Source organism: Triticum aestivum, chromosome 1D, assembly GCF_018294505.1.
Source record: "Triticum aestivum cultivar Chinese Spring chromosome 1D, IWGSC CS RefSeq v2.1, whole genome shotgun sequence".
In the NCBI taxonomy this organism is placed as follows: domain Eukaryota; kingdom Viridiplantae; phylum Streptophyta; class Magnoliopsida; order Poales; family Poaceae; genus Triticum; species Triticum aestivum.
The window spans coordinates 76,090,431-76,104,041 of record NC_057796.1 but is presented as its reverse complement, the minus strand read 5'-3'; the positions used below and the strand labels follow the sequence as shown (position 1 = coordinate 76,104,041).

General features: G+C 44.5%; 2 protein-coding genes across 2 annotated transcripts; one reads left to right on the top strand and one right to left on the bottom strand.

The window, feature by feature from the left end:
• The first annotated feature begins 5,887 nt into the window (after positions 1-5,887).
• LOC543105 (serine carboxypeptidase 2-like) lies at positions 5,888-9,040 on the top strand. Its single transcript, XM_044592441.1, has 5 exons — positions 5,888-6,317; positions 6,413-6,945; positions 7,029-7,255; positions 8,388-8,493; positions 8,787-9,040. The coding sequence occupies exons 1-5, from the start codon at positions 5,933-5,935 to the stop codon at positions 8,949-8,951; spliced, it is 1,416 nt and encodes a 471-aa protein (XP_044448376.1). The 5' UTR covers positions 5,888-5,932; the 3' UTR covers positions 8,952-9,040.
• A 93-nt stretch (positions 9,041-9,133) lies between these two features.
• LOC123180397 (putative uncharacterized protein DDB_G0277003) lies at positions 9,134-12,900 on the bottom strand. Its single transcript, XM_044592442.1, has 10 exons — positions 12,697-12,900; positions 12,030-12,099; positions 11,698-11,829; positions 11,550-11,610; positions 11,394-11,472; positions 11,205-11,289; positions 10,564-10,620; positions 10,172-10,282; positions 9,822-9,892; positions 9,134-9,608 (listed from the first exon to the last, which is right to left on the bottom strand). Exons 1-10 carry the CDS (start codon positions 12,801-12,803, stop codon positions 9,260-9,262), a joined length of 1,122 nt encoding a protein of 373 aa, XP_044448377.1. The 5' UTR covers positions 12,804-12,900; the 3' UTR covers positions 9,134-9,259.
• Positions 12,901-13,611: the final 711 nt, after the last annotated feature.

Below are 13,611 nucleotides of genomic sequence, written 5' to 3'. Positions count from 1 at the left end.
TCAAGCTTGCGCTCATACCATATCGCAGCACGATGACCCCTATCAATGTCCCCATTCAGCAACCACAATCCCGACATTCCTGCAAATCAAATAGTCACACTAAAAATTCAGAACATAGTGCCACACTTAATAAAAATTCAGAACATAGTGCCACACTTAATAAAAATTCAGAACATAGTGCCACACTTAATAAAAATTCAGAACATAGTGCCACACTTAATAAAAATTCAGAACATAGTGCCACACTTAATAAAAATTCAGAACATAGTGCCACACTTAATAAAAATTCAAAACATAGTGCCACACTTAATAAAAATTCAGAACATAGTGTCACACTTATTACAAATTCAGAACATAGTGCCACACTTAATAAAAATTCAGAACATAGTGCCACACTTAATACAAATTCAGAACATAGTGCCACACCACACTTAATACAAATTCAGAACAAACTAGTGCTAGCTTAGCTTCTTCCTCTCGCCCTTACTCCTCTACTGCCTCTACCTCCTCTTCTTCCCCGGTTGCCTCGTCCACGCCCAGTGACGAAAGTGGGACAATTAGTGTCCCTATGGCCAAATTCATTGCATAGAATGCATTGCCTAGTCGGACCTCCTGCTTCAGATTCATCCATATCATTTCGGATGCGCTGACACTGCCGTCTGCCTCTACTTGTACGCATATGCTCTGGGTTTGGAATGTAACGCCTTTCGGCGGGGTTGACGCTGTTGAAATTACCCATTGATCGAAAACCCATCAGCTCACCTGTCCAGGTATTGAGGACAGCCTCTTTCAGAAAATATGGAGACACAAACGATATTGCGTCCATTCCAAGCTGCCCGCAAGCAGCAAGTACATGTGAGCAAGGTAGGTGAAGCAATTTCGGTTTATTGCATGTGCACTCACACGTTGGCCAGGCTTCATTGCCAATTTTCACCTCATGCGTCCTCAACTCATTTGCACATCCGAATTTGTTGTTGGCTAAGCGGACCTCAAACCTTCTTTCTTGATTACCGATGGCGACTACAGTGTGTGACCTAGCTTTTTGCATCTTGTTGTCCATGTACTTCGTGACTCTTTCACAGTACCGTGTGTTTGGGTTGTTCAAGATATGCTGCTCTGCTATTTGACGTCTGTCTCTGAAATACTTGACGGTGCCATAGAAAATACCCTCAACGATGGCTGTAAGTGGCAATGCACGGTTTCCTCTGAGGACAAAGTTGTATGTTTCCGCGAGGTTCGTTGTCATGACACCGTACCTTGCTCCATGTGTGTCATGTAGCAAAGACCACCTCTCCAGAGGCTCATGCTCTATCCACTGCTCGAAGGTTTTAATGGACCTCCCGAGCCTTCTCCTAGTACCAGGTGGGTCAAAGCCTGGCAGGTCACATAGCCCAACAGCCTCCTCCTCCACGGCCGCTGTTCCTGTTGCCAACTGTGCAGCTACTGCTTCAACATGTGCCCTCACCGCTGCATCTCTTGCAGCTTTCCTGTCCCTCACGTGTCTCTGCGTGCACACATTAAGTCTGTCGCGTATCAAATTGTACTTCCATAACTGGTTCTGCTTGCAGAGTTTTTTGAACAGATTCATCAGGTTCTTATTTCTAAACTGCGAGAAGAAATTAGCCCCGAGATGGCGCATGCACCAACGGCTCTGCAAGTCCTGCCATGGAACTTGTTCCTCAGGGCCTGGGTTTGTTAGTGTCCTTATCGCACTGAGTATACCTGCATGCCTGTCATGAAGGATGCACACATTGGGCTTCTCCTTCACAACTGATATTTTCAACTGCCTGAAGAACCATGTCCAACTTTCAATGTTCTCACTCTCCACAAAAGCAAATGCCAGTGGGACGACTTGATTTTGGCCGTCTTGACCTATGGCTGTCAGGATCTGACCCTTGTACTTGCCTGTGAGAAAAGTACCGTCAACACATATCACCGGTCGGCAATGCCTGAAAGCTTCGATGCATACACCGAAAGAGAAGAAGAGACGATGCAACACCCTCACAGTTGGGAACTCTGGCATGAACATGTCTTGGATATCGATATAGGTGCCTGGATTCCGCTGCTGCAGGGTGTGGAGGAGGTGGACAACAGAGTCATATGCATCAAAATAAGAACCAAATCTCCTCTCAAGCGCTGCATGCTTAGCCCTCCAAGCCTTGCCATAAGAAATTCTGTACTTCAACCTGGCGAAGACTTTTGTCTGGACTGCCTTCACTTCCATAGCTTTGCCTTGCACTATCTCATCGTAAAACAATCGAGCAATAAGCGTGGATGAAAGGTTGGCATGATCTTGAGGGATGCACGGAATAAGACAAGTGTGATTAACTAAGTCACTTATCACCCAACTTGTGCCATACTTAGGGAGAAAGCCGTGCACCCTTGCGGGACAATCTGCGTTCTTGCATACCATTGTCAGGAATTTCTGACTGGACACCTCAGCTTTGAAAACCCTTTGCGTGGACATTGCCCAATTAATTATTGCATCCTTCAGGGCTTGCTTGTTCGGATACATAGCACCCGTCGCAATATTGTTCTGGTGATATTGCCAGGCTGAATCATGTCCATCATTCACGGTCATTGCAGATGATAAGTCATGATTCCACCATGCAGGATTCGGGACCTCCTCTGCATTTTCTTCTTCATCTGACTCGTCAGAATCATCGGCATGACCCCTTTCAACATCGGTGTCTTCTTCTTCCATCTGGTTCTGCATGTGCCCATCTACCTCGTCAGCGTCCACCTCGCCATTGTAATCACCATCGGCATTTCCTCCTTCTACCTGACTACTCTGCCCTGGTTCATAACCATAAGCATTTCCTCCTTGTACCTGACTGCTCTGTCCTTGTTCGTAACCATAAGCATTTCCTCCTTCTACCTGACTGCTCTGTCCTTCGTAGCCACCCTCGCCTTCATGTGCAGTGACCTCCTTCACGACGGGAAGCACTAAAGCAACAGGATTGCATCCCCTTCGTTCACAACCTTGTAACCACCGCACCCAATCGGAGTCTCCCTCTATTGGCCTCAAATAAAAGTAAATTTTTGAACTTGACCGTGTCCACAATGCATGAACACCGACGGTGTGTGTTTCAGTATCAAGACCTAAACTTGCCGCAATCCATTCTTTCAACTGACTAACATACCATGTTTGTGGTGCGCTGATTGCCACCTCTATGTGAGTAAATTCACTCAGATCTGCTCCCAACTCATTTGTTTGGACAGTACCAGGACCATAGTAAAATCTCAACTTCACTACATCGGACATCTCGACTCACCTATTTTTTTCAACAACGAAATACAAGTATTAGACATGTCTATATATTACCAGGACCATAGTAAATTTCACGATCAATATAATTTAATCTATGTGGACGATTATGATGAGTTGCTTGACTCTTGTTTTAATAATAATATAATAAATAGGCCCATGTTTACTAATAATAAATAGGCCTCAAATAATAATAATAATATAACCGACAAATATGATAATTCATTTATTTCAATTATAAAATATTTGTCTCTTCTTTCGAACTTTTAATTCATTTTATTTCAATTATAAATAGGCCTATGTTGATGTACTTTTAATTTTAATCAATTTTAAAAATATTTGTCTCTTCTTTCGAACTTTTTATTCATGTTTCAAACTTCTTATCACGCACCTGTGTACGTGTCAACTATTAACCAACAACTTATTATCCCCACTAACAACTAATACAATTCACACACCTAAAACTATATTACGAAAATTTGCCGTAGCAACTACAAATATTTACGTATACTACCGGGGCAAATAACAATAATCACACACAAATTTTATTTCACATCGAATGAAGCGTGCGTGTGAACGAATAATATGTACGTATAATACCGGGGCAAATAACAATATTTACGTATACTACCGGGCCAAAAAAAATATTGCGGTATACTACCGGGCCAAATAACAATAATCGCACATAAATATTTACTTATACTACCGGGGCAAATAACAATATTTACGTATACTACCGGAGCACCTACAAAAAATAAAATGTGGGCTGAAATATACCCTTGAAGCGTGCGTGCGAACGACGAACGACGAACGACGAACGAAAAACTGCCGGTGCTCCGGCTCCAACGAAGCACGACGAACAACAGCCACGACCACCACGAGCTACCCCGTCACCACCACGACCACCCAACTTCACCACCACCACACTGCCACAACTTCACCACCACCACCTCCACCAAAATGCTCACCACGACCACCACGAGCTACCCCGTCAGTAGATCGACACCTCTTTTGCCTGCCCTAAATGAGTTGAACCCATTCACGGTGCCAAAATCGCAAAAATGTAGCTCATTTAGGTGCACAAATGGGTGCCATTTTTCTGTAGAGAGAGGAGAAGGAAGAACACAGAAGAAATGAACGGGAGAAGAAGAATGGAGGAAGGAGAGGAAGGAAAGAGAGGATAAGGCCGGGCCGGCCAGCGTGTCAGGCTACAGCCCCCTGTCGGCCAGCAGCTGGCCGATCAGCGGGCGGTAGGCCGACAGGGGCGCACAAGCCGACAGCCCACTGCCTCCCCCTCGCGCGACGTGGCCCGACCAACCACAGGCCGCCGCGTGCCAGCCGGGCCTGCAGTCGGCCTGCTGTGGGCCGATTGGGCCTGCTGCTAGCCGATCGGCCTGCAGCGGGCCGACGGTGTATTATTTTTGAAATTTCTTTCTTTCGCGTAATATTTCTGTAATTTTAATAAATGTATTATTTAAAAAAAATTAGCGAGGTCGTGTGGGCGTTATGCATTTTGCCCACACGTAGACGTGTGAGAGGGACCGCAAGAAAAAAAAAAGAGGTGTGTGGGCGCTAGTTGTTTTGCCCACACGTAGGCGTGTGGGCTGGTCCTCTTAGACACCACACAAAACGTGTGGGCAGACCCCTTAACACCTACACGTGTGGCAGTTATCGTCGTCAAAAAAAGGCAATCGACACAGTTTCTTATCTTCCATGTCCTTTCCTCTGGCTCTGAGGCCCTGTTTGGTTCAGCTGTGGATTTTTAAAAGCAGCTGTGAAAAATCTGCTATGGAAAAATAGCTGTGGAAAATCTGATGTGAAAAAAATGTAGGTCATTTGGCAAACCAGCTGATACAGCTTTTTCAGATTTTGGCCCGCAGTGGAATTAGGTTTTGGAAAGCACGTCCTGGGCTGCTTTCGCTTTTGGTTCAGATTTTGGCAGCGGATTTTTGGAATCGAATTCTGCTGGATTCGCCCTTTGATTCAGATTCTGCTGTGCGACATCAGAATCCGTTGATAAAAGCTAAACCAAACAGGGCCTGAATGTCTTTGTGACCGAAATGACAATGTCACAATCCTTCCCTTAATTTATTGTTTCTGTCGTAGTTATTACGTTGATACTCTTTGCTCACTCACCATGCATATGAAACATTTTTACATTATTCATATCCTTTCTGATTTCGTATCCTTTCTTTCATACACAATTCATCCAAAATCAATCTTTTAAATTCCCGCATGGAAAATCATAATAAAGTTAGTATAAAGTTGGGTCATCTATTTTGGAACGGAGGGAGTAATATTTATATAAACCTATATAAGTCCTTTTACACGCGCTAATCATGCCAATGATTAGAAACGAAATCACAAGCTGGCCAGAATTGCTTCCAGGCAACCCATACAGTTTCTTATCCTCCATGTCCCTTTCCTCTGACCGTCTGGTAACCGAATTGACAATGTCACAATCCTCCTCTTAATTTCTTTCTCCGTCGCGGTCACGCTAGCTCAATAAACTGAAATCAATCAAAAGAAAAAAGAAGATAACTTCAGCAAAGCGTGCGGTCCAAACCAAACAACGACATCAATCAAACCCTCTATTTATTCTCACCGTATTCCCGCTTCTCTACAAGCAACTGTACCGACTGCAACACAGTTTCTTCAGTAAGCATGAGAACTATGACCCGTCGTCTCCCCCCGGCTCCAGCTCCAGCAGCTGCGGTGGCGGTGCTCCTGGCGGCGCTGACGTGCCTCCTCCGGCCAGCCGCCGCGAGCGGCCATGCCGCCGACCGCATAGCCCGGCTGCCCGGGCAGCCGGCCGTGGACTTCGACATGTACTCCGGCTACATCACGGTGGACGAGGCCGCCGGACGGTCGCTGTTCTATCTGCTACAAGAGGCGCCCGAGGACGCCCAGCCGGCGCCGCTCGTGCTGTGGCTCAACGGCGGGCCCGGCTGCTCCTCCGTCGCCTACGGCGCGTCGGAGGAGCTCGGAGCGTTCCGCGTCACGCCTCGCGGCGCCGGCCTCGTCCTCAACGAGTATCGCTGGAACAAAGGTAGGTGTCCAGTCACTATTGCTTGATCGACGGTAGCTCACTGGTTTATCTGCTGCGCTTCTAATGGCGGAGAATGAATTGTGAACAACTTGCAGTGGCCAACGTGCTGTTCCTGGACTCGCCGGCCGGCGTGGGGTTCTCGTACACCAACACCTCGTCCGACATCTACACCTCCGGCGACAACAGAACGGCGCACGACTCGTACGCCTTCCTGGCGAAGTGGTTCGAGAGGTTCCCGCACTACAAGTACCGCGACTTCTACATCGCCGGCGAGAGCTACGCGGGGCACTACGTCCCGGAGCTGTCGCAGCTGGTCCACCGGGCGAGCAACCCCGTCATCAACCTCAAGGGCTTCATGGTCGGCAACGGCCTCATCGACGACTACCACGACTACGTGGGCACCTTCGAGTTCTGGTGGAACCACGGGCTCGTCTCCGACGACACCTACCAACGCCTCACGGAGGCCTGCCTCCACGACTCCTTCATCCACCCCTCGCCGGCGTGCGATGCCGCCACGGACGTCGCCACGGCGGAGCAGGGCAACATCGACATGTACAGCCTCTACACGCCCGTCTGCAACATCACCTCGTCGTCCTCCTTGAGCCAGCGGCGGCCCAGGGGGCGCTACGTGAGCATCCTGACACAGACTCCGTGCGTGCGTACCCCATGCTGCTTTTTGAAGTGACGAAACGCCGTGCGTGTGTGCTGCAGCCATGGCTGACTGGATCGTACGACCCGTGCACGGAGCGGTACTCGACGGCGTACTACAACCGGCGGGACGTGCAGATGGCCCTCCACGCCAACGTCACCGGTGCCATGAACTACACGTGGACGACCTGCAGCGACACCATTAACACCCACTGGCATGATGCTCCGAGGTCCATGCTTCCCATTTACAGGGAGCTTATTGCAGCTGGCCTAAGGATTTGGGTCTTCAGGTCAGATCATTCCTTGTTCAGTCTAATAATGCATTCCAGCATTTCTTAACTGAAGTACCTTATATTATTATTTTTATTTTGCGGGAATACTACACGTTTGCTTCGGTAATCTCTTATCAACTACTCCCTCCATCCGAAAAAGCTTGTGTCTCAAATGAATGTATCTAGCACCACAAGCTTATCCCTCAAATGAATGTATCTAGCACTAACTACTTGGTGCTAGATACATCCATTTGAGAAACAAGCTTTTTTGGACGGAGGGAGTATCTGGCTAGGTATTTTGTTTTGGCGAAATTTGCTATAGTATTTCATTAGGAATCTATCGGTTAAAATCCCATGTCATCTGCGTATGCACCGGCTTATACGTGATGCATCTGAATCAATGATTAGACTCTGCTTGAGTTTCAGGACATTTTGTTCTCTTCCATTGATAATAACACATATTTTTGGCATAGTTCCTGGTAACAGCACATGCTAAGAATGATGCAGAGGCCAGGGGTAAATCTCCTTTTCGCAAAAACAGTATTCACTTCATTTTTATTTACTCTGCATATCAGCTTTGACCTAAGTCAAACTTTATAAAGTTTTATCTAGTTTACAGAAATCAACATAAACTTTGACAATAACAAAATATATATGATGTGAAAACATATTCTATGATGGTTCTAATGGTATTGATTTGGTATTATGAATGATTGAATGTTGATATTTTTCTTTTATATAAACTTAGTCAAAGTTCACAAAGTTTGACTCAAGACAAAACTAATATGTAGAGTAAATAAAAACAAGAGGGAGTACATGCTAAGACAACACTACACTGATGTACATCACATCACTGATGAGTCATCAGACATCATCAGCCAGTTGAATTATCCACATTTATGAATTACATTCCCCTGTTGACCCGTCAGCTCAAAATTAAGATCCAACTGGACCCCGGGCATCCGCAGCTCTCAAGTTTGCAACTTGTAGGGTTGCTGTCATGCAAAGAAGATGCCCATGGGACATGTGTTTTCATTTAGAAAGACAAGGGAGCTGACGTTGTTGTTGATCTATCAGCCGCTGCGTGTCGCACATTTCACTTACCTTCCGTAAGCATTTTGACATTAATGTTGTCGTGTTTATTTCGCAGCGGCGACACGGACGCGGTAGTCCCCTTGACAGCAACGAGATACTCCATCGGTGCTCTGGGTCTTCCAACTACCACCAGTTGGTACCCTTGGTATGACGACCAGGAGGTCAGCATCATCCCACTCAACTCTTTTGCAAAGCAGTAACATCAATAGAATCATTGAGATGCCCTGGCTGGCATGCAAATAGACTACATAACAGGACACGTGAAAATATTATCTACCTTCTCCTATCATTTTCTTAGCTTGGTTAATTCGATTCACATGGCCGAATGGAGATTACACTCCTGCATGCGACACGCCAGCAGACATTTAGATGTCACATTAGTGTGTGTTATTAACTACTAGTACACGTCACACACATAATTAACTAGTGTTAGTGTGATGGATTTGTTGACCAGGTTGGCGGTTGGAGCCAGGTGTACAAGGGCCTTACACTGGTGTCCGTCAGAGGTGCGGGCCATGAGGTTCCTCTGCACCGCCCGCGGCAAGCGCTCGTACTGTTTCAGTACTTCCTGCAGGGCAAGCCCATGCCAGGCCAGACCAAAAATGCGACGCTGGCTTAACAACAAAGCGATGGAAGTCAAATAGTAGTAATCTGGATGTGAAAAAAACAAGAGTGATCATCAATAAAGCAATAGATGCTTCTTAACTACTTTTTCCTGGATAGCTAGTATATATGCACATAATGCGGCGATTTATCGAGAATATGGACACAGAGCACCAGCACAAAGCACAAAAGAACACAGGAAGGAAACACTTTAGGACAGACTTGATACGAACGACTGATATTCCGATAAGATTGATGTCTCTGCAATAAACGTTTAAGTAGCAACGTCAAAACAGACTGACAGGAGCTGCACTCACCAGCAACTTAGGATAATAGTGTAATCTTAAGAAGTTGCACGCTCGATCTATCATATGAGATCATGTAAGGAAGAAAACTGGATGGAGCTGCGCTGCTGGTAATGTTGACAACAGACAACTTCGCATCAGCAGCTGCCTTGGCAAAGCAATTGAAAGTGTCTGCATTCCGAATGACCGTGGCAATATAGGCCACAGGACCTCCGGTTGCGGTGGTCCCAGATACTTCGTCACCAATTTCTCCGTTGGTTGCCGCATTGACACTTTCATGTCGTCCATCATCGCCTCTAAGTAGCATACAAAGTACTCGTACCAGGTGGGGCACGCAGGACGGGTTGTATATAATGTCTGCACCAAGACTGGCAAGAGACAGAGGGTAAATGATACGCAGAAGCATGAACAGCAGGAAAATGTGCTGTTATCCACTTCGGAAGTAGGCTACTCATTCTCTAACAGGCCCAATAAGGTTCTTAGAGTAGTGCTTAAATTTGAAATTAGTTTCAGGAACCAACGGTTTAACAAAATAATAATAATCAAAGGTTAACAATACAAAAAGAACATACAATACTCACACTATGTCTCTCTGGTAGTCTCTTAAATCGCTTTCACACGCTTCTTCCCAGGAAAGATATTTGCACTCTACCTACATGCCAGGGTATAGTAAGATTAAAGTTTAGGCAAAAAATGCATTCATCCAAAGCTGTGGTCTTGTGGGTAAGTACCACCAAGCGGGATAATGGTGCCACTCGTCTTTATTAACAGAAGACATTATGCATATAATCATGCATACATTATCTAACAAATGTATCTGAGGTAGCGCTATCTATATGCTACACCAACCAGAATGCTAAAATCATATTATTTTTTACAAACAGAAATGTACTGAAACCAATCTGATATTAACTTAAGAAATTGAACAAACCTTATTCTTGCTTTCTTTTACTAGTTGAGAATCCTCAATGTGTAAGTTATTCATTTCCATGTTTGCCTTCATGTTTGTTAGTGTAGATGCATCACCATCAGTAAGAATAACCTGCATAATCACACACATTCTGTATTACATGTGTTCCTTTTCCTATCAGTGTTTCACCTTGGAAGAAGTTTATGAACTTTGTTGCATGGATAGTTCATGGCATAAATCACTCATAGCTTAGGTTATCAAATTGTTGTGAAATTTAAATTTGAAGGATTAATTATGTTAGTATATTTACCTCACCCTTTTCACCGGGAAAGACAAGAAATTTTTATGACGACCATGTTTCGCAGAAAGATAACCATTTACTTGAACAGAGACTTGTCATTATAAGCTCATACCTTGGAAGCACCAACATGGTTTAGACATACACCAACCAAACCAACACCAGAACCTAGCTGCTTATCATGGAAACATAAGAAAAACAATCACATATTAAATTTGTCAATAACACATTCTTGAGTTTTTACCTTTGACGGCCAAACGTCTAAGTATGTAACTATGTCAGGCAGTTAAAAATACGCTAAATTTAACAACGAAAAGCCCCCACTGCAGCCTATCTAATTGCTCAAGCAAAAGCTGAACATAAACATGGAAGCAATAAAAGGCTTGACTTGCCGGAGATGCAACCGACTAACACATGTTCAGATTTGTTTGGGGGGTGCAAAAGGCAGTACAATGCGTGCACAACCACAAGCACACACTTAGTACAACAATATTTGTATTGAATGCCAAGAAACATACTTAAAAATGTGCAAATCGAGCCTTGATAGTGGTTCTCTACAAAGGGCAAGAGCTCACAGCCTCAATTTGCTAATCCTCTGCATAATATGCATATCAGTGAATGTATCTAAAATGCTATATGATGGCAGAAAATAGAATGCAAGGCCAGTATGCAAGAGCATAACATGTTCCATAAATACGCTTGAGTTTAAATTATTTATGTAAATCTTATTCAAAGTCACAGCTACAACAATTTTACCTCAAAGCAGCATTTTTTGGCGAAAAGTTCTGGGAATGAAAGAATAAACTCAGATAAGAATAAACTTGATGGCCAAAGACAGCACCTGCAAGAATAAAAATGCCCGCTGACCTGAATGAATCATATAATATGGAAGTAGCTTAACAGAATATATGAATACATGTATTTCAAGATTTAGAGCCATTGTACCCTGTATCCCCTTCGAGCATGTTAGTAGAACATAATAATCGAGCAACCAAACTTACTGGATTCGAGGATACATTCTCATCTACATAAATAAATAAATTGTTATAATTAATTACCTGTGCAAATTTGTAAGAGAAATGTTCAAAATTAATAACTCACATGCAGGAGAAAGAAAAGATATCTCCTTGTAGATCTTGGCCAGGCTAAGCTCTGGGTTATTCTGCGCACAAACCGCAAAATGGACTACTTCAGTACATCATGTCAATACTCGATTATTGAGATGCACTACAAAATGAGGTCCACATACTGCCCTTGACGACATACAACGGCCAAATTCCTCATAGAGTTCATCAATCACAATATCTGACGATAATTCCGCCTCAGCTATAACCTTTTTAAGAATAGTTTTCACATATGTACAATCTGGACCTCCCCCTACCTGTGTGAGTACACAATGCTTTAGACCAGCAACAGGAAGAAAAACTGACCAATAACAAGAAAACTATTACAGCGCATCACTGTAGTGCAGCCTCAACTGCATTAAATTTCAATTCTATTTTTTCATATAGAATTTTAATGTATATCATGGTTATTTTAGTGCATAAGTTTTGTGATATGAAATAGTGAAAGGTATTTTACATTAGTGCCAACACAGTTCTCCAAAATAAAATTTTGAACATGTGGCGTGACAGAACCTCCACCAGCCTTTCTGCATAAACCAAATATGAAAATATAAATAAATATCACCATACTTTTTAAAACAAAAACTCAAAAAGGAAAATGAAGTACTATGTCTCGTTTGAACTTATTTGTACATTTAAATCCATATGAATCCCTCGACGCATTTTCGTATCTTTGTGTGAAATTTAACAGGTGCTGATCATGGATATCCTTGTTAGCTATTTCAATCGACCGTGTTCTAGAGAGCTAGTATTTCGGTAGAACCCCGAAACCATACAACTAAATGTGTGTTACAGAAGAAAAATCATACAAACAGTAACAAGAGATTAAAAAGAAATCGACAAAGAAAAACATGCCAGAAAAGCTTTCTGACATGCATTCTCCTGAGCATCAACCCACACTGTTACATGTGTAATGTGTTTGCCGTATAATCTTACCTCTGCTACTAGCCTACTGCACAGAAGCAGAGCATGGCGTATGCGCCAAAACGGCCGAATTAGGAGCAGCAAGCCACTGAACCAGCAGCGGCAATCGCCAATCGAGGATCCGATTACTAACGCATAGGTGGCGCAGGAAGTTTGATATGTGCTACCCACAAAAGGGATTAGTGTGGTGTGGGATGTACCTGGCGAGGGTGAGGACGCAGGCGGGGGGCTCCAGGGCGAGGAAGGCGAGCTTGAGGTGGAGCAGCGGCTGCTCGCCGGAGTCCCCTGCAGCCGCCGCGGCAGCCATGGAAGCCGCGCAGCTGGGACGGATTTGCGGCGCTTTTCGGAGGCGGCGTGGGTGTGATGCAAGCGACCCCCCAACCGTGGGGCTGGGAAAAAGCCTGTGTTCGCAGCAGCAGTAGCCGGCGGCGGTTGACCTTTTTGCCCTTTTCTAGGAAAGGTTTTAGGTAGGAGATTTTTTTTTGGAAGGTTTTAGGCAGGTTTTTTTAGTAGTACATAAAAACAAACCTAGCGTGCCGGCCCCATAGCCCGTGTGCCTGGCCCGTTGTGGGCCTGGCCCGACACTTTATAATCAGGGCGTGCGCCTGGCATGTGGCGCGCCTAGGGCCGTGAGGTGGGCATGAGTGCAGGCACAACACGGCCGTTTAATTATTCCTTTATTTTATTTATACATCCTGATAGGTTGAATATAGGTCCAAAGCAGCCCTATAGGCTGAATTCTACGCGGACCAGCGGGCTAAACGGGTCACCCGTGCCGATCTGTGTAAGAGGGGACCGTGCTCGCGCCAGGAAGGGCAGCACTCGTGCCGACACGGCACGACCTGTGTACTTAGCATGCCTGCGTGGGTCGTGCCTGGCCCCTATAACCCAGGCTAGGTCGAACCAACCCATTTATAATGCAGATTGTAATGGAATGGAGAGAGTATAGTTTTTCGAAAAATTAAACATTTTCAAACTTTAATCAAATTTATAGTGAAATATATCAATATCCATAAATTAAAATTGGTTAAACCTAATCATAAAATGTATTTTATTTTTATTTTTTGGTGTTTTGCATGTTGATATTTTTTGCTTATAAAGTTAAAAATGACTAT

Bases quoted from the DNA above. Each gene is read 5' to 3' on its own strand.
- LOC543105 (XM_044592441.1), top strand. From the start codon at position 5,933: ATGAGAACTATGACCCGTCGTCTCCCCCCGGCTCCAGCTCCAGCAGCT. The intron at 6,318-6,412 runs GTAGGTGTCCAG...AACAACTTGCAG, and splicing joins CGAGTATCGCTGGAACAAAG to TGGCCAACGTGCTGTTCCTG. The intron at 6,946-7,028 runs GTGAGCATCCTG...TGTGTGCTGCAG, and splicing joins GGCGGCCCAGGGGGCGCTAC to CCATGGCTGACTGGATCGTA.
- LOC123180397 (XM_044592442.1), bottom strand. From the start codon at position 12,803: ATGGCTGCCGCGGCGGCTGCAGGGGACTCCGGCGAGCAGCCGCTGCTC. The intron at 11,290-11,393 runs GTACAATGGCTC...TTATTCTTGCAG, and splicing joins ATGCTCGAAGGGGATACAGG to GTGCTGTCTTTGGCCATCAA. The intron at 9,893-10,171 runs GTTTGTTCAATT...CCTGGCATGTAG, and splicing joins TAAAAGAAAGCAAGAATAAG to GTAGAGTGCAAATATCTTTC.